This window comes from Pseudomicrostroma glucosiphilum, assembly GCF_003144135.1.
Source record: "Pseudomicrostroma glucosiphilum strain MCA 4718 unplaced genomic scaffold BCV69scaffold_14, whole genome shotgun sequence".
NCBI lineage: Eukaryota > Fungi > Basidiomycota > Exobasidiomycetes > Microstromatales > Microstromataceae > Microstroma > Microstroma glucosiphilum.
Genome location: NW_020289926.1, coordinates 105,561 through 131,924, shown reverse-complemented (window position 1 = coordinate 131,924; position 26,364 = coordinate 105,561). Strand labels below are relative to the sequence as shown.

The 26,364-nt window shown below is 55.8% G+C and overlaps 12 protein-coding genes across 12 annotated transcripts; 8 read left to right on the top strand and 4 right to left on the bottom strand.

Moving 5' to 3' along the window:
* Positions 1 to 597: 597 nt before the first annotated feature.
* On the top strand, positions 598 to 2,326 carry BCV69DRAFT_284724 (ubiquitin). The gene is made up of 4 exons (XM_025493150.1): positions 598 to 658; positions 846 to 891; positions 1,004 to 1,176; positions 1,277 to 2,326. Exons 2-4 carry the CDS (start codon positions 879 to 881, stop codon positions 2,009 to 2,011), a joined length of 921 nt encoding a protein of 306 aa, XP_025345903.1. The 5' UTR covers positions 598 to 658; positions 846 to 878; the 3' UTR covers positions 2,012 to 2,326.
* Positions 2,234 to 3,598, bottom strand: BCV69DRAFT_284722 (NAD(P)-binding protein). The gene is made up of 3 exons (XM_025493149.1): positions 2,908 to 3,598; positions 2,433 to 2,832; positions 2,234 to 2,348 (listed from the first exon to the last, which is right to left on the bottom strand). The coding sequence occupies exons 1-3, from the start codon at positions 3,522 to 3,524 to the stop codon at positions 2,280 to 2,282; spliced, it is 1,086 nt and encodes a 361-aa protein (XP_025345902.1). The 5' UTR covers positions 3,525 to 3,598; the 3' UTR covers positions 2,234 to 2,279.
* A 97-nt stretch (positions 3,599 to 3,695) lies between these two features.
* On the top strand, positions 3,696 to 5,233 carry BCV69DRAFT_284720 (aldolase). The gene is made up of 6 exons (XM_025493148.1): positions 3,696 to 3,851; positions 3,946 to 4,361; positions 4,445 to 4,517; positions 4,592 to 4,859; positions 4,965 to 4,976; positions 5,089 to 5,233. The coding sequence occupies exons 1-6, from the start codon at positions 3,766 to 3,768 to the stop codon at positions 5,134 to 5,136; spliced, it is 903 nt and encodes a 300-aa protein (XP_025345901.1). The 5' UTR covers positions 3,696 to 3,765; the 3' UTR covers positions 5,137 to 5,233.
* Positions 5,194 to 7,584, bottom strand: BCV69DRAFT_273180 (WD40 repeat-like protein). Its single transcript, XM_025491001.1, has 2 exons — positions 7,151 to 7,584; positions 5,194 to 7,063 (listed from the first exon to the last, which is right to left on the bottom strand). The coding sequence occupies exons 1-2, from the start codon at positions 7,535 to 7,537 to the stop codon at positions 5,264 to 5,266; spliced, it is 2,187 nt and encodes a 728-aa protein (XP_025345900.1). The 5' UTR covers positions 7,538 to 7,584; the 3' UTR covers positions 5,194 to 5,263.
* A 139-nt stretch (positions 7,585 to 7,723) lies between these two features.
* On the top strand, positions 7,724 to 9,472 carry BCV69DRAFT_284717 (hypothetical protein). Its single transcript, XM_025493147.1, has 4 exons — positions 7,724 to 7,785; positions 7,866 to 7,930; positions 8,180 to 8,375; positions 8,667 to 9,472. Exons 1-4 carry the CDS (start codon positions 7,783 to 7,785, stop codon positions 9,186 to 9,188), a joined length of 786 nt encoding a protein of 261 aa, XP_025345899.1. The 5' UTR covers positions 7,724 to 7,782; the 3' UTR covers positions 9,189 to 9,472.
* On the top strand, positions 9,195 to 9,643 carry BCV69DRAFT_61468 (hypothetical protein). The gene has a single exon (XM_025495396.1). The coding sequence runs from the start codon at positions 9,362 to 9,364 to the stop codon at positions 9,587 to 9,589; it is 228 nt and encodes a 75-aa protein (XP_025345898.1). The 5' UTR covers positions 9,195 to 9,361; the 3' UTR covers positions 9,590 to 9,643.
* A 1,676-nt stretch (positions 9,644 to 11,319) lies between these two features.
* BCV69DRAFT_238631 (hypothetical protein) lies at positions 11,320 to 12,312 on the top strand (the record flags this gene model as incomplete). Its single annotated transcript, XM_025489965.1, has 1 exon — positions 11,320 to 12,312. A coding segment is annotated over one exon (993 nt), but the record flags the coding sequence as incomplete, so codon positions are not given.
* Positions 12,313 to 13,268: 956 nt separating this feature from the next.
* Positions 13,269 to 15,316, top strand: BCV69DRAFT_252321 (DWNN-domain-containing protein; the record flags this gene model as incomplete). Its single annotated transcript, XM_025490468.1, has 3 exons — positions 13,269 to 13,443; positions 13,522 to 14,230; positions 14,308 to 15,316. The coding sequence occupies 3 exons, from the start codon at positions 13,269 to 13,271 to the stop codon at positions 15,314 to 15,316; spliced, it is 1,893 nt and encodes a 630-aa protein (XP_025345896.1).
* A 472-nt stretch (positions 15,317 to 15,788) lies between these two features.
* On the top strand, positions 15,789 to 17,458 carry BCV69DRAFT_284714 (NAD(P)-binding protein). The gene is made up of 2 exons (XM_025493146.1): positions 15,789 to 16,559; positions 16,663 to 17,458. The coding sequence occupies exons 1-2, from the start codon at positions 16,011 to 16,013 to the stop codon at positions 17,380 to 17,382; spliced, it is 1,269 nt and encodes a 422-aa protein (XP_025345895.1). The 5' UTR covers positions 15,789 to 16,010; the 3' UTR covers positions 17,383 to 17,458.
* A 47-nt stretch (positions 17,459 to 17,505) lies between these two features.
* On the bottom strand, positions 17,506 to 19,530 carry BCV69DRAFT_284713 (glutamate decarboxylase). Its single transcript, XM_025493145.1, has 2 exons — positions 19,293 to 19,530; positions 17,506 to 19,207 (listed from the first exon to the last, which is right to left on the bottom strand). Exons 1-2 carry the CDS (start codon positions 19,437 to 19,439, stop codon positions 17,648 to 17,650), a joined length of 1,707 nt encoding a protein of 568 aa, XP_025345894.1. The 5' UTR covers positions 19,440 to 19,530; the 3' UTR covers positions 17,506 to 17,647.
* A 411-nt stretch (positions 19,531 to 19,941) lies between these two features.
* On the top strand, positions 19,942 to 21,296 carry BCV69DRAFT_300891 (hypothetical protein; the record flags this gene model as incomplete). Its single annotated transcript, XM_025494501.1, has 3 exons — positions 19,942 to 20,273; positions 20,370 to 20,828; positions 20,909 to 21,296. 3 exons carry the CDS (start codon positions 19,942 to 19,944, stop codon positions 21,294 to 21,296), a joined length of 1,179 nt encoding a protein of 392 aa, XP_025345893.1.
* Positions 21,297 to 21,538: 242 nt separating this feature from the next.
* Positions 21,539 to 26,057, bottom strand: BCV69DRAFT_284712 (hypothetical protein). The gene is made up of 6 exons (XM_025493144.1): positions 25,553 to 26,057; positions 25,375 to 25,472; positions 24,637 to 25,301; positions 24,120 to 24,557; positions 23,530 to 24,046; positions 21,539 to 23,455 (listed from the first exon to the last, which is right to left on the bottom strand). Exons 1-6 carry the CDS (start codon positions 25,752 to 25,754, stop codon positions 21,617 to 21,619), a joined length of 3,759 nt encoding a protein of 1,252 aa, XP_025345892.1. The 5' UTR covers positions 25,755 to 26,057; the 3' UTR covers positions 21,539 to 21,616.
* Positions 26,058 to 26,364: the final 307 nt, after the last annotated feature.

Genomic DNA, 26,364 nt, shown 5'->3' with positions numbered 1-26,364 from the left:
TTAAGTGGTCTTTCTGCAAAGCAACTCCGTTATGATGATAGCAAGACATGCTCATACAATGCGATCATCGAGCGAAGGTGAATGTCCCATCTGAGCACAAAGTTCATGCCATAGTGGGGCTTTTGTAGTATCAGGCCAGACCCAAGGGGTTACTGGCTCCTCAGCTGTGGCGTCGCCCTGTCTGCGCCCGATAAGGCAGGCATGCGGGAGGATTGACCAGAGGTACGAGAAACATCCATGAGAGCCGGTGTATGGCGAGACTGTATAATTCTCCTTTTGCTACAGTTTTGATCGGCAGAACTATTTTCAGTCCATTCGAGTCCAGCAGGGTAGATCGGGCTGTTGGGGGGTGCAAGAGTTTCTACGGGGCCAGCGAGTGAGTCGGCGGACTGTCGGCGTTAGGCGCAGGGCGAATGGGCGCTGGCTCGGCCCAAAGGCGTGCGAGTGGAGAATACCGCCTCCCGCCTGCTCCCCGCCTTGCGCCGAGCACTGGCGCCACGCCACATCTGGCCAGCGCGTGGCGCACCAGGCAGGCACTGCATATATAGACGGAAGGGCCATGACTGAGTCACGCCTTGCCTCCCTTACCACACAACCACCATCCCCTTCGACTACACCTCCGTCGACGATTGAATTCGCATATACAACACACACTAGAGTGAGTAATCGTCATCTTGATGCACATACGACCTGGACAAATGCGCCGTGGCGGCAAGGTGGCTGGTCACTGCAAGTCAGCCCCTTGACCTCGTGCTCTCAACAGGGGGTCAAGCATCCACCGCCATCTTCGTACACGAGCATCCACTGACTTTTCTCATTGCTCGCTTATCTTTCGATTATCGCAGACATCAACAGCACCACCTCACCGTTCCACAATCATGCAAATCTTTGGTGAGTTGCCCTCGCGATACCCTTCGCCACTGATGGATGCTTCTAGACGCGTACAGCGAAACTGACTTCCACGCCACCGTTCCGCTCCGCGTTCTGCCTTTCGTCCTCGCAGTCAAGACCCTTACTGGCAAGACCATCACCCTCGAGGTTGAGTCCTCGGACACCATTGACAATGTCAAGGCAAAGATTCAGGACAAGGAGGGTATCCCCCCTGACCAGCAGAGGCTTATCTTTGCCGGTAAGCAGCTAGAGGACGGCAGGACACTGTCCGACTACAACATTCAGGTGAGCATTCGCGACAGGCTCCTTGTCCGAACGATATGACATTGCATGCGCCTAGATCATTGTCCTGACACGCTCCATCACTTTGTCTTCGCGTATACAGAAAGAGTCTACTCTCCACCTCGTGCTTCGTCTCCGTGGTGGTATGCAGATCTTCGTCAAGACTCTCACTGGCAAGACGATCACTCTGGAGGTTGAGTCTTCTGATACCATCGATAACGTGAAGGCTAAGATCCAGGACAAGGAGGGCATTCCCCCCGACCAGCAGAGGCTCATCTTCGCCGGCAAGCAGCTTGAGGATGGCAGGACTCTTTCAGACTACAACATCCAGAAGGAGTCTACTTTGCATCTCGTCCTGCGTCTTCGTGGTGGTATGCAAATCTTCGTGAAGACCCTGACCGGCAAGACCATTACGCTGGAAGTGGAGTCTTCGGACACCATCGACAATGTCAAGGCTAAGATCCAGGATAAGGAGGGTATCCCACCCGACCAGCAACGATTGATCTTCGCCGGAAAGCAGCTTGAAGATGGACGCACCTTGTCGGACTACAACATCCAGAAGGAGAGCACTCTGCATCTCGTTCTCCGTCTGCGAGGTGGTATGCAGATCTTCGTGAAGACCCTGACTGGAAAGACCATTACTCTTGAGGTTGAGTCGTCCGACACTATCGACAACGTCAAGGCCAAGATTCAAGACAAGGAAGGTATTCCACCTGACCAGCAGCGATTGATCTTTGCTGGTAAGCAGCTCGAGGACGGTCGAACTCTCTCCGACTACAATATTCAGAAAGAGTCGACTCTTCACCTCGTTCTCCGACTGCGTGGTGGTCAGCTCTGAGCGTTTCGGTCGCCGACTGTACCACTCCTTTGTCACCGAAGAAATTGGGCGGAAGCTGCGATGGGACGAGCTATTGACGAGCTCGTCTGAGACTGTCTCCGTTGTTCTCTGAACCCAATTCTATTATTACCTTTCATCTACGTTATACATTGTGATTCGCGTGCATTGGCGAAGAAGTGAGACCGAAGCAATGCTTCCTGAGAGCCATTTGAGCCCCCACCTACCCCCTGCGTGTCCTCTCTGTCCTTCCCTGCTTCAGTCCTGCGCCTTATCCTGCTTTGCTCTTCTGACTCTCGATGAATTCCTGGATGACTCCTCTGATCCCTCCCGAGTCGGGCTGTAATGAATGGAGATGGATAGTGCCTTGATCAGTATCCAGCGCCGCTTCCTTCCCTTTACCCTTGGCGCCTCCCTTACTCACCTTGAATCCCAACTCCTCCACCGCCCACGAAACGTCGAATTCGCTCGGCCAACTAGCAACGATCCGTCTGCAAGTCTCATCATCCTCAAACTGTACCATCCTCTTCACCTCCTCCTCCCCACCTTGCAAGACCTCTCCCAACGCCTCAAGAATCTCCTTGACGGTGACCTTGAACCCGGGCAGCTGCACGGTTCGTGAATGGGATGGGAAGCGCGAGGAGGGGATCCGGCGTGCGAGGACAAAGTTTTGGAGAGTGGTGGAGGGAGAGGCGATCCATATTCCGGTTTGGGAGAGGAGAGGATCGTCGAGGGATTTGCCGATGGGACAGGGGGTTGAGTTGCCTGAAAGGGGCTCACGGATAATGGCCGAGACGAAGGAGCTGGTTGCGGCGGAGGGGGGCCTGCGACGAAGAGAGATGGAAGAGGGAGAGGGTCAGCTTAAAGGGGGAGCGGCAGCTGAGATTACTGTTACTCACCCTGGTCGAACTACAATGGTAGGGAGCTTGATGGAGCGACCGTCAATGAATCCCCTCCGACTATACTCGGTGACCATGTACTCGCACATGAGCTTTGCCATCCCATACGCCCCCTCGGGCGTGCACGCCGTAGTGGGCAGGATCACGTCGGGTAACGCACCACCGTACGTCGCGACCGAGCTGGTAAAAACAAACTTGACCGGCTCTCCACTGTCCTCCTTGATTCGTCGAGCGCAGTTGAGAAGCTCCCGTGTAGAGTCAAAGTTGACGCGCACACCAAGATCGAAGTCCTTCTCTGAGCCAAGAGACATGATCCCATGCAGTGAGTAGATCGTGTCAGGCTTACCCAGCGGGGTGTTGAACAGGCCTTGCACCTGTTTGGGCTCGGTGAGATCCGAGGAGAGGGTATGCACTTTGTGTTCTGCTGAAGAGGAGAAGGAGGAGGAGGAGGAGGGGCTAGAGAAGGAGGGCGTCTTGGGCTCAAAGGTGTCGGTAAGGATGAAGTTGAAGCGGGTGTCTGGCTCGTGCTGCACCAGTGCGGTGGGCAAGAGGGAGCCTAGGAACCCACCCGCTCCTGTGATCAGGACTGTCTCTACTTGCGAGCTCGACGATGACATTTCCAGTAAATAATCAGTATCCTTGGATGAGGAGCGATGTGAGGAGGTGCCGTCCCCGACACGATTGTAGCGTGAGAGCCAATCGTAAGATAGTCGATGTGGAGGCGGGGCGGAAGGACTCGCTCCACCTCGAGTCTACCCCGCTTTCGGGGCCTTCGGCACATCTTCAAACAACCTTCCTTCTCCCACAGCAACACACACAAGCTCGTTACTAACCCATATCGCTAACCTAGTGCCCACCATGACTGCTTCGATCGATACCAATCGCACACTCAAGATTATGAGGGATGCGGAAAAGGGCCAGTACTGCATCTATGCCCAAGTATGGTGAGCTGCACAAAGGGGAAGGGGTACCATCGGCAATCTCACCTTGCCTCGTTGATCACTCGTACTGACGACTTTACGTCCTCTATGACTACAGCTACGATGCCCAATCCGTCATCGCCACGATACGAGCAGCCGAATCCGCTCGATCTCCCATCATGATCATGATCTTCCCCGTAACGATGGTGCAGTTCGGCAAGCCCTTCCTGCGCTTCTGCCTTGAATCAGCCCACGCCGCCTCTGTTCCCATTAGCGTCCACCTCGACCATGCTGGAACAGACGAGGATATCGATCGTGCTCTCACCTGGGCTGAAGAAGGGGTTGCGTTAGACTCGATTATGATCGATTGCTCACATCATGAGACGGATGAAGACAATATCAAAATGGCCATGCCTCATTGTCAGAGGGCGGCAAAGATTGGGATGGCCGTAGAGGTGGAGCTTGGTAGATTGGCAGGAGGAGAGGCAGGGGTGAGGAACATCGATGAAGGGGCATTGACAAAGGTTGAAAAGGGTGAGTAGAGTCACTCAGCTGCTGGTCATCAAGAAGGGCAAATGGCTGACTGACCGTGGACCTTCTGTATTGCTCGTATACAGCCGAGAAGTTCCTGTCCCAGCTCGGAGCTCAGATGCTTGCACCTTCCATCGGCAACGTACACGGAAGGCAACCGTGAGTATCACCATCTCCTGCGCTCGTCTACTTCTGAATTGACATCGCCAACCTTTCTACCTTGGACTCCACAGCTACCTCCAACCACCCGAATCAGCCCAACCCTTCCGTCTCGACCTCCTAGAGCAACTCCAGAGCACCGTCGGTCCAAGTACAAAGACGGGCTCCTACCTTGTAATCCACGGCACAGACGATGTTCCCGATTCCCTCTTCACCGCACTTGTAAAGGCGGGAGCGAGAAAGATGAACATGAACAGCTGGGCAAGGGAGCCACAGGTCAATTACTGGCAGAAGCATATGGAGGAGCAGGGATTGCCGGATCTCTACGAAGGGGGAATGAAGGTGAGTTTGGACGCGCCGGGAGAGAGAAGGCGGTGGACGGTTGAAGTGAGTGAGCTGACAGGTGTCAATTCCAATCCGATGATCCCTCCGTCCGACAACTGATAGGAATTCGAGAAGGTAAGTCTCTCTCTCTTCGTTGCTGAACGCACGCAGCTCAGCTTGGTGCGCCCCAATGTCCTTCGAGCTCACATGCCGTCTTCCTCCACAACACCCACCTCTTTCCCCACAGAGTATTCTTCGCTTCCTCGAGCTCTTCGGCAGCGCCGGCAAAGCCTGAGGCCTGACCACTACAGCAGACGACGTCACAAGACTAGGACACTTTATCAGACGGCCTCTCCACGTGAAATTGATACAATTACATTGAAAACGAACAGAGAAGTCTTGCGCGCCTCGATATTGTGACTTCATCTGCCGTAGCCGTACCCTCCTCTGCCTTGCTGCTGCTGCTGCTGATAGTTTTGCTGAGATCCATACCCATAATTGCCCTGAGGGGGTTGTTGAGGCCCTTGACCGCCTTGTCCTCCAAATCCAGGGAACCCAGCGCCACCAGGCGGAGGCCCTCCGCTGCCCAGTCCAGGCAGAGCGAAACTTCCCGCACCCACACTTGGTGCTGCGCCTCCATACGCGCCGTTCTGGGGGCGTTGAAAGTTCTGTTGGAGTTGGGGAGGAGGTCCAGGTGCTGGCGAATATCCTCCCTGCTGTTGCTGCTGTTGTCCGTAGGCCTGGACTTGCCCGCCATATGCGCCTTGCTGAACCTCTCCACCATACTCGCCCCCACCGCCGCCCTCGTTCCCGCCTCCGGGCCGACTCCTTCCCCACCCAGCGTCCCGGGCCCCAACGTTCGCACCTGTAGCCCGAGGAGGCGGTGCCCCACCCATGCCGCCTCCATTGCCGTAGCCAAGAGGAGGAGGAGGAGCCGACGTGGGAGGAGTGGGTCGAGAGAATTCTTCCTGAAAGCCAAAGCCCGGAGGAGGAGGAGGTCGATCTCTTCTCTGGAAGTCGTCGCGGGTCCCACTTCCTCCTGCACCCGCGCCAGGAGCACCTCCGACAGCTCCTCTGGGTGGGCCTGCTCCTCCGAGTCCAGGAATGAAGCTAGAATTGGCATCCCCGTCGTCATCGTCATCTGCATATGCGCCTCTATCTCTCCTGCTTCTGCTTGGCACACCCTCGCCCAGAACTCCACCCTCTTGGTCCTTGACAGCCTTGAGGTCTCCCTCCTCCAATCGCTCGCGCTGCCACCAGCGGGTGAAACAGTCGTTGCCTCCTGTAGCGAGGATTTGGCCTAGCGGGTGCCAGCTCATCGCCCAGATGGACTGGTCGTGCGCTTGCGGAACCGTACTGATCGGTAGATCAGGTGTGGCAGATGGCAGTAGGGAGTGGTGCTGAAGTACTCCCGTCGACAGACCCGAAGAGAGGAGAGGAGCCGAAGGGTGCCAGGAGAGCGAGCACACCCCACCCGTCTCCGCACTGCCGCCTTCCACAGGCGCAGCCTTGAGCGTCATGTACTCTTTTATCATGCGCAGATCGTACAGCTTGACTGTCTGGTCTCTGGAAGCCGATGCTAGCAGCTCTGAGTTCGAGACGTGGTTGGGGGAGAACTCTAGTGCTTGGATCGTGTTCTTGTGGCCGTGGTATGTTCCGATCTCTCTGCCTCCTCTCCGCGGATCCCAGAATTTGACGAGATTGTCCTTTCCACCACTGGCAATGAGTCCCTTGAAAGGATGCCACTGCACGCATTTGACATCCCAGCCGTGACCCTTGAGGACTGATTCTTCCAGACCTCTCTCTGTATTGAAAATCTTTATGGTGGAGTCGTCGCTCCCACTGATCCACCTCGCGTCGTCGGGCGAGAAGCTGATCCCCCTGATAGACTCTCTATGCGCATCAATGGCCAGAACGTTGTTCATGTTGGGCAAAAAATATTTGACGGTCCCTCCCGCGTCTCCAGACAGGAGGAGGTTGCCAGAGTGAGACCATTGCAGGTCACGGACGCCGTTGTCGCAGGCTTGCAGAATAGTCTCGAAGTTGAAAGTGAGACCATTCCAGAGGGTGAACTCGCCCGAAGAGGAGCCTGTGAGGAGACGTCGTGAGGATGGCAGCCAGGTCACGCAATTGACTGGTGTTCGAATTTTATTGGTCGAGGTATGGACTAAGTGAGGAGCAGCTGAGGATGCAGGAGAGCACGTTGCTGAAGCGGGGAGAAGCTGATACGGGGCGATGGTGGAAGGGTTCGATGGTCAGCATTTACACGAAACAACAATGCTTCCGCTTCTCTCGATTGTAAGGCTCACATCGACAACCCAATGTGGACTGGGCTTGAGGTAGTAGTCTCCTCTGGGTGTACTTGTCCGCATCCTCTGATCCCTGTACTTCATCCATGATCCCATGTAATCGACCGTCCGCCTCTGCAGAAATCTTCTCATCTTTCTGCCTTCGAAGCCTGCTGCGAGAGCAGCTGCCTGCGCAGCCGCTTCCTCTTCGACCTTGTGGTCCAGTGGTGGAGGCTGAGGAGGCTCGTAGAGGTGCCGTGTTGGGCGGAAGCGGTACCGGTGGGCGGAAGAGCCTGAAGCGACTTGGGAAGGCCCAGCTTGGTCGTTCACCTCGGCATCGTGGCCGTTGGCTACGGCTATGCCGTTGGCGGTACCAGCCACGCTCGAACTTGCCATGACCTCTGCCATGGCTCTGAGGTGACGTCGTCGTTCAGGAAGGAAGTGGATCCCAGAAGTGTTGCCCGGCAGGGACGGAAGTGAGGCAGCAGTGGTGGCCGGGAGCGCTTGGCCGCCCAGCGCAGGGCGCGCGACAGAGGCAGAGAGCGTCTGCTGCTTCTCTTCACCGTCGTCTCTTCTCCTCCCTCGTCTCCTTCCCTCGTCTTTCCAGGCATACCATCGGGTCTCACCGATGACCTGACCGCCGCAGAGCCAACATGGTCAGTACACACGGCGACGGAACCATTCTTCCTCTCCAGTGCATCTGCTTACTTCGACCCCCCCACTCACGCTATCTCAGGCCAAGAAGCAACTTACCGAGGCAGAATGGGAGCGGAAACTCAACGAAGTCGCAGTCAACAAGGAGTGAGTATTCTCAGCAGCAATTAGACAGCAGAGACGGTTCTTGGACAGGTCACGACTTGTATGATGATTCAAATATTGCACAAAGTGGGAATCTCTCCTACACATCCTGAGGACAACTACTTTTACTTTTGCACACTGATCATTGTAGTGGGCGCTACGCAAGCAGGAGGAAGGGGACGAGCGACTCTCCACGGCCTCTGTTGCACAGATAGCTGACTGTCCTTCGCTGTCTCCCTTTCCCCACGCTAGTGATCTCAATCGCTTGGTGATGGACTACCTGGTCATCGAGGGCTACAAAGATGCGGCTCAGAGGTTTTCCGTCGAGGCCGGTCTGTCCCCTCAAGTGGATCTGGACAGTATCCAGAATCGCATGACGATTCGATCTGCGATACAGAGAGGCGACGTCGAGGACGCCATTGGCAGGGTCAATGAACTCGATCCCGAGGTGAGTAGCACGACCGCTCGATCTAGTGCACCGGTAGTAGGGAAACAGGGGCGTCTGGGGACTTCTCGGAACAGACACTCGCCAGGATGACAAAACCATATCATGCACCACGCTTAGCTTCGGCTTTGATGATCACGATCACCTAAGAACTAATCTTCTCTCTGAGCACAAAAGCTGTGAACAACGAGGTCGAAGATGGGACGGATGAGAGAGGCGCGAGATGCACATCCAATTGCCTATCTCCACGTGGCCAGATCACTAACGCACATCCTGCCCATCTTCGCCGCATAGATTCTCGACACAAACCCACTGCTCTTCTTTCACCTCCAGCAACAGCGGCTCATTGAGCTCATCCGCTCTGGGAACATCCTTTCTGCCTTGCAATTCGCAACAGAAGAGCTGGCTCCGCGTGGAGAGGAGTTCCCTGAGCTGTTGCCGGAACTGGAGAAGACAATGGCTCTACTAGCCTTCGATCTTCCCTTGGGGAGCGGATCTGCACCAGGTGCCTCTACAGCTCTCGAGCCGCCGCCTCATATCGCTGAGCTCCTCTCCGTGTCGCAGAAGCTCAAGACTGCCGGAGAGCTCAATGCCGCTATTCTGGCCAGCCAGTCGCAGAGTGCTGACCCGAAGCTACCTCAGATGCTACGACTGATGAGCTATGGCGAAGACTTGCTGGGCAACACTGGTCCGGGAAAGACACACTTTCCAAAGCTATCTCTGCTGCAAGTCTTGCGCGGTAGCAATGGCGACGTTGGCGATGAGAATGGAGATGTGAAAGGTCGAATTCCTGAAGTCCTCGTCCAGGAGGAGTAAATGGGGTCCGTGCGGTATACCCGTTCGCGACGTCGGCAGATGATCACATCGAGCCTGGAATGGTTCGAGATCCATCGGCATCGCTGAACCAACCTCAACTTTCCTCTGTGTCTTGACTCTGCACCCACAAACTTCGCCTGACCTTTTCCGTCCCGCCTCAAGCGAACCATTTCATGTATTCTTACAATTTGCCCTTGGTGACAACGGGGATACTTTGCTGCGTCGGCATCATGGGCACTGTACTTGTATCACACATTCCAATCAACTCTCGATTCAACGACCTTGCCTGTGTGCTGGCAATGCTTTGCCGAGACCCTCATCCCCGCCGGGCATACATGATGCTTCCAACCCTCGAATGTGAGGGTCGATTGTCTAAGGTTTCGCCGGCTGACTTTGTGTGAGCAGCGGCAATAGATGATCGCGGTTCCGTGATCGGTCAAGCGAGGTCGGCTGTCGTGCGTCGAATTCGAAAGTGTTGCAATCCCCCGCCTCGTGCCCTGCCCTACGGCTATCGATCCCGAGCTTCGTGGTGGCGTTGGGCCAGCTGCAGGTCACTTGTCCAGCTCGTCATACTCACTCCCTCGACGCTGCCATAATGGGTACAACGTGTTGAGTGATCCCCTTCCGTCGTAAGTACGTGGCCTGCCTCTCGAGTGCCAAGCTCCGCACGTGATCCCCAATTCCCGGCTGGCTTTCGCTGCAGGACCCCACCTTCCCGTATCTCAATCTCCGACGACTCAGCCCGACCTTTTGAGAAGCGAAGAGTGCTTGGCTGCCCGCGGCCTTTGCAATTGTGCAATGAATTGTCTACCGCCCGCTTAGGCGAACAAACAAATAATTTGGACAGTCGTGGGCAGAGATGCACACCGCTGATTGCCTTGGCTTTCCCAACCTCCACCCGCACGCCCCGCCAGCGAGCGTTGCTCGTCGATGCTTCTCGTCCGCGATTGCCCGTACACTTACCCTTGCACCCGCGCATCCGTCCGATGAAACAATTGCAAAGACGATATAGATTGCATTGTCTGCCGACCTTTGCCGACCAACGCTCTTCGGATACGTCCTTTCAGTCGAGAACGGTGCGAGCGGCTTTACCCTTGCCGTACAGCGGAAGGGCCTGACCACCCTGGTCAGGTGATAGTGCGGCCTTCTGAGCGCTTCTGTGCTCCCTGTGCTACCTCGCAGGGTGCCTTCGTATCTTGGCAAGCCTTTCGCTCATACAGCATATCCGACCCCGTGCCGAGGTCCGATACCGTCGTCACCCCAGCCCCACGCCGCTATGCCTTCAACACCATCTCCAATTTTTACAAAGATGTGCCCTACCCCGCTCCATCTCAGATCCTTACCTTTCCCACACTCCTTCACGCCTGCACCCTTTCTATCTTCTTCTCCGACTAGTACGACCTTCCGTAAAGGTGACTGATCTCTTTCACGACGACGCCACGACAGACGAAGCACCCTTTCCGTAGAGGCTCTCTAGCGCAAGCCACCTTTACCGAGCCGCCTCGCTTAGCACACGGATAACCTCTTTCCGCTCCTCGCTACTCTACCCTACCCCACCCAGCTTGGTTTCGTTATCTGCGAGAGATCGTACAAGCATCTTTGCTCCGCCTCTGCAAAGACCGAGCTGCCTCGTTCGCTTGCCTGTTACGATCGCCTGTAACCACTATCGTCTTTTAGCTCACCTGACGTAGTTCTGTACAGGGCTTCGATGCCTTCTCTACGCAGATTTGAGCACCGGCCTGACGCCTATTTGACCGCCAGCTCAGAGCCCTAATCCTACTGATTTTCCCCAGAAGCTGCTCTCCTTGGACCCTCCCTTTTCCAGTTCCCGACTGTCGCCTGCTGACTGTGTTCTAGCTTCAAGATGTTCCTCGCTTCGCTTCGCTCGCCGAGCTCGCGCGCCTGCTCCTCTTTCCTCCTGCTGTTCCTCAGCATCCTAGCCGTGGGCCTTACCGCAACACCTGGGTTTGCCGCACCAGTAGCTTCCACAGAGGAGGAGAATCTGAAGACATTCTTCGAGCGGGACGCTTATACTCTGTATGGATTCACAAGTACCCCTCCTGCCAGTGTCACTAACCTCAATCCACCCTCGGCAGCCAACAGTATTCCTTACAGCGTGGGTGGAGGCACGATCACTACTTTTGTCGGCAAGACACCCACCAACGTTCGGCTCGCTAGAAGAGCCTACGTCGTTCTACACGGTAGAGATCGAAATGGAGCTACTTACTGGAACATCATCAACAAGGCGTACGCCAGTGCTCGCGGTGCTGGTGTCACAAGTGATGCAAATTCGATCCGATTTGCTCCCAATTTCTTGTCGACAGCTGAGGACGCGGCCGTGCGCAAGGGATCTCTGATGGGCTGGGCGGACCCGGACGCGTGGGTAGGAGGTGATGCTCCGACGGCTCCTGGTGGGACTTCTGGCAACATCGCAGCTGTCTTCGATGCCTATCTCAATGCCCTAGCCGATCGAAGCGTCTACCCCAATCTGGACACCGTCGTCTTTGTTGGCCATGGCGCAGGCGCTCAGGGCATCCAAAGATATGCCGCCCTAGGCCAGGACTCTCCACGTGCTGGTCTTGCACTACGTTACGTAGTTGCCAATCCTTCTACTAATCTCTACTTTACCAGAGATCGCCCGGTACCCGTCGATACCGGGTCCTGCGGCTGGTACAACGACTTCCGCTACGGTCTGTATAATTACGCATCCCCTTATCCCTTGACTCTGACCGCCTCCAGTCTCTTCAAGCGCTACATGACCAGAGATGTTCGCTATCTGGTAGGAGATCAAGACACGACCGCCACCGAAGGCGATCAGACGTGTGCTGGCAGAGCTGCCGGAGGTCCTGCCAGGCGGGACCGAAACTACGACTACTGGGCCTACCTGCACCTCTTGGCAGGAAGATCCGACGTACCGTCTTATCCTGGTCTCTTCCCTACTCTCGACCCCCGATCGACCAAGCCCCGCCTTGCTGGGACATATCCGACCACCACTGCGGACACCTTGGCAAAGTTCAGGACATCGGCTTTCAATCATCAGTTTGCCGTTGTACCGGGCGTTGCACACAGCGTATCCGCTATGCTGGAGAGCCCTGAAGGCCTCAGCGCCATCTTTGGCAATTGAGTGTCGCAGGCGTGCTCATCAGAGCGGCTCGCTGCTGCTTGTTGCTGTGTAGTGCGACGATCGGACCGAACATTGTGACCGGTCAAGCTGTGAGCTTCCCTGCTGCCTCTCCTTTTGATCTCTTTCCTTTCGAATGCGGCATAGCCGGTCGTTCAGCTTTGCCTCTTTTGTTCCATTGAGTATCGGTGTATCTTACGTATGTTGTTCCAGTACCACTTGTTTACGAGTCTGATGAATGTGATAAATTTGGAAGCGCTATCCCACTGTCTCTTATGTGATTGATATATGAGGATTGGGTGGTAGCCATCGCGTGCGCGAGTCGAAGCGAGCGGAGTCAGCGCGCCAATTCTCGGAACGGCTGGCAGGAAGCTTCTCGGAACGGAGGAACGGAAGCTCTCGTCCACGTCCTCGCATGACTTCTCTACCTGCCCCGGAGTCATTCCCGTCCTCACCTTTCTATCCTCCTCATCCTAGTGTCAGGTGTCGCGCCTGTGCCGTCTCATCTTCCTCACTTCTCCATCACTGGCGACTGCCAGTCATTCTGCCTCGCTGTCCTACTTAGCATCCTCTGTCATTGCTTTTGCTGCATACATTGTTACCCTACCCATCCATTGCTTTTCCTACCTGCGTCTGCATTACCCCTTCTCATTGTCCTGGCTCCTGCAATAAGAGCATTCATAGAAGTTGATCCGGTCCGGACGTCCAACCAGAGCTGATATAGAAGGTCGACATCGCAGCTCGCTCGCTTCGGTTTTCACAGCGGTCCCTCAAGCGCAGTCCATCTCGGATACGCTCATCTCAGAGTACATCACCTCAACCTTCTACTGCTCTGGACAGGTCGTTGCTGCTGTCAGACCAGCCCTGATAGTATCACACCGGCCCAGTCATTATCTCCACCTCCAAACCCGTGACCAGCCTCCCCAATCATCCCTGCTTAGGCGAGCAACTCCCCAGCCATGTCGTCTTCTTCGGTCTATTACAAGTTCAAGTCGCAAAGGGAGCCCTCGAGGGTCACCTTCGATGGCACGTCCATCTCCGTCTGGGATCTGAAGAGGGAGATCATCCTGCAGAACAAGATGGGAAAAGGAACAGACTTTGACTTGGGGATCTACAATCCGGATACGAACGAAGGTGAGTGGGAAGCAAGTAGCTGAGCACAGGGGAGAGGGCAACATACTGACGCCTCTGAACTTCCGCTGTGCATACTAGAGTACCGAGATGACAGCTTCTCCATCTCTCGATCCTCAACAGTAATCGTTCGACGACTTCCGCCCTCAAAGCCAGGGCGGGGAAATGCTCAAAATTACATTGCTGACCTGCAAGGCGACGCTGGCGAGTCATCCTCCCGTGCCGGTGTACGAGGCGGGAGAGATGAGCGGCAACAAGGACCCTCTTATCGAGGACCCATGAGCATCCGCTTCGACGACAGAGGCAAGGACAGAGAGCCTTCTTCCAGCGCGACCCCTGCCCCTCAGCTCTCTATGCCCAGCAGTCTGGCGAACGGGGACCAGGGCGAGGCTGAGAGTATCGCAGCGATGTTTCAGGCTACAACCGACCAATGGGATGCGACTCAAGAGAAGATGTCTCACGCTACTTTTCGGTCTCGTGGCGGCGGGCCTTCCAGAGGAGGTGGACCACCGCGGACCTATACGCCACGAGACTCAGCCCCTCACCAGGCAGCTCCAGATCGTCCGCCTCCTCCGACATACGTGTGCTACCGTTGCCACATGAAGGGCCACTGGATCTATGACTGCCCTACCAACCAGGATCCGGACTGGGACAACAAGCCTAGGCTGAAGAGAACGACCGGTATTCCGAAGAGTATGCTTAAGACTGTGGAGGCTCCTACAGACGAACAGAGGCAGGCGGGAGTGATGATTACTGCTGATGGAACGTATGTTGTGGCTCAAGTGGACAGGTGAGTAGCAAGACCGGTCGCTGTGGGAGGGCTTGAGCACTAACGAGACGATGCCTTTGTCTTCTTCTTCGTGCCAGCGCTACTTGGGAGAACACTCGCAACCAGATCAAGCCCCTCTCTCGCTCAGACGTCTTCCAATCCGTTCCTTCAGACTCAACGCTAGCCTGTCCCCTCTGTTCAAAGCTCCTTCGATCTGCGGTACAAACGCCCTGCTGCTCTACCCGCTACTGTGAAGAATGTATCCAGAATCATCTCCTCGAGCACGACTTTTCATGTCCCGAGTGCGAGAAGCGCATTGGGGATCTGACTACTTTGAAGAAGGACGATGAGACTCGCAAGAAAGTGGAGAGTTACGTCGAAGAGGCGGTAGGGAAGAGTGAGGAGGAGGTCAAGGAGAGAGAGGAAAGCGAGGCAAAGGCCAAGGCTGAGAAGGAAGAGAGCGAAAGGAAGATCAAGGAGGAAGAGGAAGAGGCGGCTACTACCACTGCTAACGGCCAGCCCACCGGAGAAGAGTCCGTTCAGAGCAAGGAAGGCGAAGCAGCTCAAGCCGGCGCCGTCTCTACGAATGGTAACCCTCCATCGACCAACCCGAACATGCCCTCGAACGTACCTGTGGTGATGTTCAATCCTCAATTGGTACAGCAGCTGGTGATGACCCTATCGAACCCGCGACTACCGCCACCAATGAGGATGATGCTGCAGACGCAGCTGCAGGCCCAGCAGATGGCTTTTATACGGATGCAGTCCAATGGTGGAGCAGGAGGAGCTGCAGGTGGGGCAGGTGCCGGTATGAATGGCGGCATGGGAGGTATGCCCGGTGCAGGGGCAGGGGCAGGATGGCAAGCTCAGCAAGGCTTCCGACCAGTGAACATGCAGCAACAGCAGATGAATCCCATGATGGGGATGAATGGTATGAGCGGAATGGGTAACATGCGTATGGGCATGAACAACCCGGCAGCTGCGATGGGCATGGGTATGAATATGGGCATGATGAATCGCCCTGGTATGCCGCCTGGAGCGGGGGTGGCAGCCAATGGAGGCGGAGGTCCGATGGATGGCGGAGCATACAATCGCGCTAGGAAGTGAGTATCTGAAAGATGGCGAGGCTTCAACTACGAGATGTCAAGAGTGCGACGTGCTGACAATCTCTCGGCCCCTTTCCTCCCCTTTTCCACCCCAGTATGCCCCGCCAGCAAGGAGGCCAGAAGCGCGAACGGGACACGGACTTTGTCGAGCTGGGCGGTGGTGATGCGAGCAAGATGGCTCGCACCGGGTAGAGGTTAGTGAGCTTGAGCTCAGCGACTTGAGAGATTTCCAGTAGCATGTACGACTAGCCTGCAATGTGATTCCTTTATACTTACCTGTCGTGTGTTCTGGCGAAGCGGCGCTTGCCATGCTTGAGACATCGGAACGGAAGGAGATGAATTCTCCGTGCCTGAGTGACGCTCTTTCACACAGCCGATGAAGTGCGGGGAAGCGTCAATGCCGAAGCGAGCGGAAAGGGAGCTGATCGCTTGGCCGGGGTGATTGGGGGGGTCGCATCATAGCATCACGCCCGCTCAGCTGCTACATCATCCACGTCTTTGGAGCCTTACCACACCTCGAGATACGAGTGACACCTCCTTACCCACCTACCTGAGCTGGACTAGCAAGTGCATCCATCTCTCTACCACGAGCCGGAAGATACAGCTAGCGTCGAGGAAGCACGCAGCAACTGCCCTCCACACCACTCCACTTCACTCCCCTCGACTCCACCTCATCTAGCGCTAACCCTCGCAACATGCCCCCATCCGTCTACGAGACGCACTGTAAAGGTGCTGGTGGTCTACCCACCACCCCCATCTGGGGTCTTCTCCGTCGTCGCTACTGGCAATACTTCTCCGATCATGCACGCTATCGCTCTCTCCCTCCCCGTGTGGACCTACGAGGGAAAACCGTCATCGTCAGCGGTTCCAATAGCGGAATTGGTAAAGAAGCCGCCTTCGTCTTTGCTCAATGGGGTGCAACAGTCATTCTTGCCTGTCGAGATCCACCACCATATGAGCAGCACCCAAAGGACGCTATTGCCGACCTTTTAGCACGGGACTCTTCCATTTCTTCGGAACAATTCGAATGGTGGGAAGTCGACTTTGGGAAACTCGATAGCGTGAGAGCTTTTGGACGCAAATGGCGTCAGAGTGGAAGGATCTGTGATGTACTTGCTAATAATGCTGGTGTGGGTGGAGCTTCGGAGAGAATTGTTACAAAGGACGGGTTTGAATTGGTGAACCAGATCAACTTTATGGCACATTGTTTGCTTACGCTTTATGTGCTGCCTAGCATGAAGAAGGTGAGTGGAGAGAGCGATTATGGTGACATAAACGTACAGAACAGCGTATACTGACTGATTTTCGCGAGCTTCACTTTCCCCCCCTTCCCTCCCCTCCTCGCAGTCCGCCGCTCCACGCATCGTCAACACCACCTCCATCTTCCACTTCGGCGGTGTCCTAGACTTTTCCGACTTTAACAACGAGCGAGCTACCTCTCGAGGTCTCCACGGTGTTCAACTCTACTGCAATGCCAAGCTCCGTCTCCAAGTCTGGACCGTCGAACTTCAACGTCGCTTGAGTCGATCGGATGAATTCAGACATGTCATCGCCCATGGTGTTCATCCTGGTTTTGTCAAGAGTAACCTGTGGAACTCACCAACGATTAGAGCTTTACCTACTATTCTAGTCAAAGGACTCGACTTGTTGATGGCATTAATCAGTGTAACTAGTCAGCAAGGAAGTCTAGCCATCTTGCACGCTGCATTGCGTACCGACTTGGGATTGCCAAAGGAGTACATTCGAACTTCTTCTGCCCTCAGCGGAAAGGAAGAGGAAAAGTCTTCCCTCCCTCTTCCCATCCCAAGCGGATTAAGCGCCAGTATCGGTGGTCAATTCATCAACCGTACCCATGCCGGTTTCACCCATCGACCAGAATGTGATGATCCACTCATCCGGGCCAGACTATGGCAGAGGGTTCTGGAAGATCTCAAGTTGAATACTACCACTAGTGGAGGAGATACTTCTAATGCTAGTGCTAGTTTGAGGAGACAGAGAGATCCAGATGGATTGACGGAGGGATTGCCTGAGCATCCACAGGGAGTGGCGCTCATTGAGAAGGCTTGATATGGGGGTGTGGGTGGGGTAGAGGGCGAGAGGAGGGAGGGAGCAGACAAGGGGAGGGGAGAGACGACGCTACGTGTGCTACGCTCTGGAGTGATCCGTACCTTGTGGTGAGGGACGAGGGGACGGTCGGTGTAACGCAAACGTTCCTTATTTATATTCGAGACGGAAAGAAACAGACTTGCTCAATCTACACTGTTTCACATTCCTCTACCATTCGGCCTTTGCGTTCTACAGACTTCCCCCTCATCGTGATCAAGGCTACAGATTAACACTGTCTAGCATACCCAGTAGCCTTGACACCCGTCCCCTTGTCCATCCTAGCAGCATTTCGTTCCAAGTCCATGTGCTTCTTGTTTCCATGCTTTCCCTTGTGCTTGAACTTGTTCTCCTTTTGCTGAGCTTCACTTCCACTACCTTGACCAAGCAAGGCGAGTTGAGAAGAGCTAGAATCCTTGTCCTCTAGGTCTTCGGTAATGGAGAGGACATCGTGGACGAGTTGGGCAACCATGTCCTCAGTCATCGTCTCCCTCACCACTACTCGCAAGACCTCAATCTTGTCACAGTCGGGGCTGAGCTCATAGTTGGGCACGACCCAGCCCTTGACACGGAGGAGAGTCTGCATCCATGCTTGCTTGATGTGAGGGTGCTGCTTCTTGAAGTCGTCGGTGAACTTAAAGGCAATGACTGGCAGACCGGCCTCGTAGTAGGCTGCCGAGTCCTCATCCAGAATGCCGGCCTTGGCACCTGCAGCAGCGAGGCTAGAAATGGGACGGTGGATGTCGGAGAGGACGTCGAACTTGCCGGACATCTCCAATGCACGCGACAGCAGACGAGCATTCTTCAAGTCGTTTTCCATCACCTCCTGGTAGCCGCTGAAGCCCAGTGAGAGGAAGCGGAACGCCTGTGCGAGGACCTGATTGGCAGGGCGAGAGAAGTTGAGTCCAAAGGAATACTCTACAGATCCGAGGTAGTGGAGCTCAAAGACCAGCTCCTTGGGCACTACGTCTGGGTGTCGGAAAATGACCCAGCCCAAACCGACATTGGTCATACCGAACTTGTGGCCGGAAGTGTTGATGGATACGACTCGGGGAATCTGGAAGTCCCACTTGAGGTCGGGAGAGGCAAAGGGAGCTACCATGGCGCCCGAGGCTCCATCGACGTGAATGGGGACGTCGAGGCCGGTGCGCTTCTGCAGGTCGTCCAAGAGGTTGGACATCTCCTCGACTGGCTCGTAGTGGCCTGTGTAGGTACTGCCGAGGATGACAATGACTCCAATGGTCTCCTCGTCTACCATGTCAATGGCCTTCTTTGGGTCCATGCGGTAGTGGCTCTCTGGGCTAGTGGGCACCAATCTCATCTCGAGGTCAAAGTACCTAGCAAACTTTTCAATGGCGACCTGTGCGTTGGAGCCAAAGACTACGTTTCCGAGTCCCTTCCAAGGCTTTCCCTCCTTTTGTCGCTTCTCCTGCCATCGCTTCTTCATTGCCAGTCCACCAAGCATGATCGCCTCGGAGGAACCAGTGCATGCTGTTCCAAACGCACTCTGCACGTTTCCGTCCTTGTCCTTGGGCTGAGGAGCGTGCCAGAGGTCAGCGAGCTGTGAGATGCATCGGCCATGGATCTGGAGGGTGGCAGGGTACTCGTCCTGGTCTACAATGTTGATGTATTTTGTCTCGTCCACGAGTCGCTCACCCCACTCGGGGAGGGAAGTGTGTACAAAGGAAGCGAGGTTGAGGGTGGGCTTGGCATCGAGAGTGATCTCGTCGGTGAGGAGATGGTAGGCTGCCTCTTCGGAGATTCCGTCCTTGGGCAGACTGTACTTGGGCTGGTGGGTGGAGGTGGATAGGCGTGAGTCAGACATTGAGGACTGCAATCACCCTCGTGCAGGCGTGCGCTTGATGACTACTCACGATTCCCTCAATCTGGTACCTTCCACCACGAATGGTGCTGTGGCTGGTGTGAGTGTTTCCACCCCCTGCCTTTTGGATGAGGCTGAGATGAGGGTGGTCTGCTGCCCTCTCGAGGATCTGATCTGCGCTGACGTGGTTGGACAACATGGTGAGTGTGGGGGGGGAGTGTATCGGGAGGTGAGATGTGGATGTGAAAGGAAGGTGAAGGAGGTTGAAGGTAGTGGAGGCGACGAGGTGTCTAGACTGGGTGAGCTGTGCTTGCTGATTCTTCTCAGGGCTATGCTTTGTGCCAATCTGGGAACACACGATGCCGAGTTGCCTGCCGAAGGGGTCCACGCCCACAAGCAGATGCCGCCGGGCGGCCGGCGAAGAAGGCGGCCTGGTCCCACGTCGCACGTCCGTGCAGAGGCCCCATGGCTGCACCCTGTACGTCATCCTCTCTCCGCCTTTGCCCTGACAAAGGCCCTTGACCCCACGTGGCGTCCTGCGCGCGCCCACGTCCACGTCCACTTCTTCCCAGGCAAAGCACCAACCACCCTCGGAGTGATCGCCCAGTGCTCACCGCCCCGATCACTGCGTGTGCAAGAAGCAGTACACATCGTAGCCCTCCTCTCCGTCGTCGTCAGCCTGCACCCGCACCGCCTCCACCATGGCACCCGCCCCCGCCATCACCTTCTCAGAGGCGCTGCACGACTACCTCCACCGCCCGCGGCAGATCACCTCCAAGATCTCCCTTGCGCCCGTAGACCTGAAGTGGGAAGGCCTAGCCCTCGTCCTCTCCCTCTTCTTTGTACTCCTACACGCAATTGGCAAAAGGCGCAATAGAGCCTTGGCTCACAAATGGGTACAGCAGGCATTGCCCGTCATTGAAAAGGAGTTTGCTACCACCGCAAAGGACAGTAATGGAAAGGGGGAGCTACTGCTGTGGAATGGAGGAGATGAGGCAGTCCTCTATGCCAGTGGAAGGAGGGGGGTAGAGAGGTCAGTAGACAGCATATGTTCATCGTCAGACAGTTACCAGCATCGAAGCATACACTCACGCTCCCCTCGCTCGTCCGCTCTTCCGCTCTTCCACAGTCTACACGCCCACTTCCACCTCACCCCTCGACACGATCCCCTCCTCTACGTCTACCACACCCTCTACGAATTCGCCCTTGCCTCTCCCATCTCCGCCGCTCGGGATCGTCTCACCCTGACATTCCAGCTCCCTCCCACTACCGAGAACCTCTCTGGTGTCTTTGCCCTAGTGGACAAGTCCGTCCTGCAGTCCCTCCGCAAGTCTCGTCCCTTTGATTTGAGCTTCGGTCGATTGCTAGACCTGCAAGAAGGGGAGCGAGATGCTCGTGGACTGAGCTCACAGTGGGCCGTCATCAGCGAGACGGCAGATCTCACCGATGGTTTCCTGGGTGCGGTTGGCAATTCGGGAGAAGAGAGGCGAACGAAGTTGGGTGTACAGACGGTACTCAATTCGCCTGCTGGGAAGTGGCTGGAGAGTTTGATCATCACCGATCTACCTGCCCAGAGGCCGGACGAGGAGTGAGTACATGCATAACGGGATGGACATGCTCCAAGGTCAGAGCTTCAGAGCTGACTTCTATCCACCCTCTCCTTCACAGACGTGAGCCACCACCGCTCTCGACGTACCCGCGTCTTCTCATCCTCAACCTACGCGTCCCCCGCTCATCTTCCGACGCAAGCGCCTCTCTCCCCCTCCTCAACCTCGCCACCAACCTCCTCGACGCCCTCGACTTTTCCCTCATCAAACCCACCTCTACCTCTCTCACCAAGATTCGTCGCGCCCGTACCGAATTCGAAACGGAGCGACAGCGAGAACGCGACCGGGGGAAAAAGGAAGAGGAGGAAGAGGCGAGATTGAAGAGAAAGAGGGAGGCAGACGCGCTCAAGATGGAAGGATTGAGTGAAAAGGAACAGGCAAAGAGGAAGGAATTGGAGGAAAAGAGGGCCAGGAGGAAACAACAGGGAAAGATGAAGGCAAAGGCTTGAGGTGGCGCAAGGAGCGGAGGGAGAGGGGTTATCAGGGAGAAAGGAATGGAGGGTGAAGGGAACAGGTCAAAGGGCTACAGGAGGGGGAGAACGAAGGAAGAGGAGGGTGGAGGCGGACAAAAGTCATTCGGACACTCGTTACGGTCAATCATCAATCAAAGCCAAAAAAGGGAATAGCAGATAGCAGATAGCAGACAGCAGACAGCAGACAGCAGAAGCACGCAGTCAGACGAGTTTGGACTTTCTTGGTATTATCTCATCCCATCTCATCCCATCTCATCCTATCCCATCCCACCTCAAATGCTAGTACGGCTCTCTCATCACTCCAGCATCCCTTCTCCCTCCCCCTCCCCCTCGACCTCTGCCTCTGCCTCTGCCTCTGCTCTCCTCACCGCCTCTAGAATCCACACTCCCGCTTCTCCCTCCAAGAGCTCACGCACATTCCGTAATTCGGCTTGCAGGTCAGCAAAGAGGACTTCAACTTGCGCGGCTGTAGAAGAAGTCGACGAGGAAATGCTCTGTTGAGCTCCAGTTGCAGCTCCGTGAGCAGTAGGGGGACCGTACTGATTGAATCGCGCTAGGAGGACTTCTCTTGCTTCTTCCTCCCCCTCCCCCTCTATCAGCGTCTCTACTGGAAGCAAGAGCTCCCTGAGGTGTTCTGCGGTATACGCTCCTCTAAGCGTCTTGGCAAGGGTCGTCCTTGCCACTCTCGCAGCAAGCTCTTGATCGCTCAACCCTGCCGTGTGCGCAATACTAGCCCAGTCGTCCTGAAGGATGGCCCGTCGCCAGATGGAGCAGAGGGAGAGGTGGAGTCGCAGGGGCGCTTCGCGTAGATCGCTGCCGCGAATACAGATCTCGAGGGCAGTGCTAAAGTCTTGCTGCTGCTGCTGCTGGGCTGGGTCTTCGTCTTCTGCCGAAAGAGAGGCAGAGGAGACGTCCTTGAGTGTAAGAAGATCGATTAGGTCCTCCGAGGACATGACTTGCCCCTGCAGTAGCTTCTCTGCAAGATTTCGATAGTGCGCCAAGTACGCTTCTTGCTCCTCGGCCGCAAGTCTCTGGCAGAGGGCAGCGACGACGTGTTCTGCTTGCTGGTGGACCTCCTTTGCCCCACGAGAGGGGAGGACAGAATTGAAGAGGGTCAGGAGCCTCTCATGAATACTGATCAGGTCGAGCTGGTCATCGATGAGCTGGATCTTGCGCTGCTCGCCCTCGGTGGCGATTCGATCCTCGGTCAGCTCTGCGACATAAGTGAGCTTGCCCAGACTGAGGAGGACATTCTTGCTCCTCAAAACTCCCTCGAATGTAGCTTCTTGCAGAAGAGTCTGAGATGCATCGTGGTAACGTTGCAGAGCCAAGTCGTGCAGCCAAGAAATCGAGGCATTGTCCGTTGCCTTCAGGAATTCGAGCAGCAGATCACCCCACTCGGAGCCTTGCTCGAGAAGCTCCTTGAGGCGATTCTGCTCTACGTAGTACTGGTAGAGCTCGAATGCGAAACCCTGGCGGTATTGACGCAAGTACCTCTGAATGTGAGAAGCAGAGTGTCCGGCATTGGGGTCTAGACATAGCTCCGTCAAAGTTCTGAAATCTCGATGACGCTCAGCCAGCGCAAAGGCCCGGTCTGATCTTCCTATGGCGACCAGTGGATGGATCAACTTGGGCCGAGCTGACCGAAAGCGAGCTGTAAATGTCGAGCGCTCGCGATCGAGAGCAGGATCAGAGGTCAGATAGGAGATGCGCTCCTCGTACGAGGCGAGTGTGTACCGCGACAGCTCGCATAGTTGCGTCTTGAGCTCGAGCTGAGCTCCCTGTTGGATTGCCGTAGGGTCGTTCTCTGACACACCAAAGGCAGTGCTAGGGTCTACATCCACAATACTACCCAACTCTCGCGTGCGATCTCGAATCAGAGCTTCGGTAGCGATGAAAAGAGACTCTAGTAGTTGGATCGAGGTGACCTTGCATGTCCAGGCCTCAAAGGACATCTTGTTCTCCAGCCCGTATAAGTCTACCGACGCTTGCTTGTACCTGAAAGCCGCTTGGAAGGCAGTCAAGGCAACACGATTGATCTCTGCAGTCTCCTCCCCTCGTGTATCCAGTGAATGGCCCTCTGTAGCTCTGAGACGAGCCAGAAGGTGCTCGAAGACAGACGAGATAGCGATCAACTACGGTGCGGATGGTATGATCAGTATCAACGACTCGACTTCCTCCGTGCAACGCGCCTCGCACGTCTACTCACGCTGTTTCTGAAGAACATCCTCACAGCATCTCCTCCAAGTCCCAGTCCCAGTCCTGCCATCACATCTCTGATGGCGTCGCCCAGAGGGGTCGAGGCGCCTCCTCCAATATCGCCCGCACCATGTAACATATTGACTACTTCGTTGTGGTATGCCCAGAGGTCCACACCCGCTGCTAGTAGCTCAGCATCCGACGATAGTCGGCACCTGCTGCGATGTGGCACCAGCCTCCATAGATCATTGCTCTTGATGACCTCGGCCAGCTTGACCAGTCTCTCAAGATGGTCGGCGAGATGTTCTCGGAGGTCCACAAAAGACTGGAGGTCCGGTGACGACGAATTGAGGATGGAAGAGCTGATCGTCTCGACGACGGAAGGAAGCTCGCCCTGCAGGGTGGAAGGATCAGTGATAGAAAAGGAAAGCGGGTTGGCGAGACCCTTGTCGAAGAAGATCGCTTGCTCGACCTTGCGCTGGAGGCGCTCATTCAGAGCGGCGAGACGCTGAGAAGGCTTCTCAAGTCTGCAGAACAGTAAGAGGAGATGGGGAATGTCAGGATCAAGAATCATCCAGGATCCTGTGCATTACTGCTCACCTCTCTGTGAAAGCCTCGGCGGCTGTGACATCGAATTCAATCAGCAGTGTCCCGCTCTGAGCGCACAGGCAAGTGATAGCAGCGACGGAGCCGTCTGAGCGCACTTCGGCGTCTTCACTCCCGTAGCCCAGGACGCGATTTCGAACGCTGTCCTTGAGCACAATCTGATCTTGAAGTGCCGTGCCTGTACCCTGATCTCCACTCAGACCAGTGACTATTGTGTCCACAAAGATGACAAAGTAGGCTGAGCCCCCATTTGGGAGCACGAGACGAGGAGTCGTGTACGGGCGAGGATCTCGCAGAGCGCGATACTCGAGCAGATCGTTCTTGTCCACAGTGAACGTTCCTTGTTCGCTGAGAGCCAAGCTAGTGACACCGTAGTACAGGGGCTTGTTGGTCTGACGAGCGTACGAGTAAAGCAGACATACACCTCCGTCGCTGTTAAAGAAGATGCAACGAAGGCGTCAAGTCTCGCTGACTCTCGTCTCGCTTCACGCCTGTCGTGCTGTGAACTCACCTCTGAGCGGCGGCATCGATGATCTCGAGACTGATTGCATCTGCAGCGTTCGTACCTTCCTCGCTCTCTCCATCGATCAGCGCTGCCAGCAAGCCGCCAACGTCCTGCTCGACTAGAAGCTTCTCGCCCCCGCTGTCTGCCAGTCTCCACTTCTGAATCACCCTATGCCCAGCAGCATAGAAATCTCTGCTGCCTTGTCCTTGCAAAGCTGGCGATGGGGCAAGCGCTATCACCCCTTCCGACCCCGTACCGAAGCCAGAGGTCGTCGCTCCACCGCCGCCGAACAGCCGGCCGAAGATGCCGCGCTGTTGATTGAATGGCGCGAGGTTGGCCTGCAGCCTTCCGCCCGACGAGTAGATTGTGATTCTGAAGAGTCGGCCTTGGCTGGTTGCCAGGACAAAAGTGTTCGAGTCACATCTCTGCAAGTTGATCACGCTCTCTGCAGCGCCGAGGGCAACGTCGAGGGACTGATACCGCTCGCTGCCGGAAAGGGAGGAGGCAATACTGTCCCAGAAGCGCAGAGCGCCGTCGACCGAGACGAGGAGCAGGCCAGGCTCCCTTCCTGCTGAGCGAGGGACCAAGGAGGCGTATGGAAGGGCATGTACGTGGCTACCGGAGGAGGGAGGGGATGAGAACGTGTAGCATGTGGTGAAGGAGCCCTTGCGCTAAGAGAATAAGCGTCAAGAAAGAGCGTCAGATCAGGGAGCTCTCAGTGTTTCACGGCCGCGAGCCACTCACATTACCAAAGCTCCAGACGTAGGTCTTCCGGCTCGTCACCAGAATCCCATGCTCTGTCACTACATCCAAACTTCCAGTACTTGCGTCTACATATGGGTCTAGGGAAAGGCGAAGGAAGGCAGAAGGTTGCGATGAGCATCTAGCCGTTGCTGCTCACTCGCTGCCCAGCCTGTCTCACCTGCCGCTTCCAGAGCTTCGCGTACCTCTCTCGGAAGTTCAGAGAAGACAGTCACTGCGCTATGGCCGTCTTTCTTCAACAGAGTCCCAGCAGGCAGGGAGAGCTGCTGTTGCGCTACTGCCTCGTCTCCGTCCGCCTGACTAGCGGTATCGTCGTAGACGTCCCTCCTCCTGGCGCTACCTTTGCTCCGCTCCCTCGCCATAGAAGAAGTTCCTCCCAGCGCAGATGTTTGACGCGAAGGGGACGCGGCATTCCTAGAGGGACCATCGAAGAATGAGGCGTTTACTGCCTTTGAGGGCGAGGAGGTGCGGGCTACGGGCGTGCCTGCTCGAGAGGAATGGACAGACGAGGGTCGAGCCGCCGTCCTCCGCGAAGATGTCGGCCGTGCAGGGGAGGAGAACATGGCACGAGGTACGCTGCAGCTCCTTGATTGGGTATCGTCAGCCGTGGAAGGATATGCAGAATGCGGTATACCTCTTGACAATGGTACGAGGCGAGGAAGGTGTTGCTTGCAGGAAGGAGACCTTTGCGCGGAACGGAAGGAAGACACACACTCGACTCCACTCTGCTTGGAGCACGACTGGACTGACGCTCACTCCGCTCCGCCTACAAGATTTTGGAAAGCTGCTCCTTCCGCTTCTTCTGGCGCAAGCAGTCAAGATATGACGGCCAGCAATACCGACGCAAGTACAAGCGCTGTACAGCAGTCCGTCAGAGCGGCAGAAGAGTCGATGGAAGGAACAAGTGCAGCTGCAGCCTCGCTCGCCCCGCAAGATCATGTAGAGGAGATCTTGAGTCAGAATCGGAATACG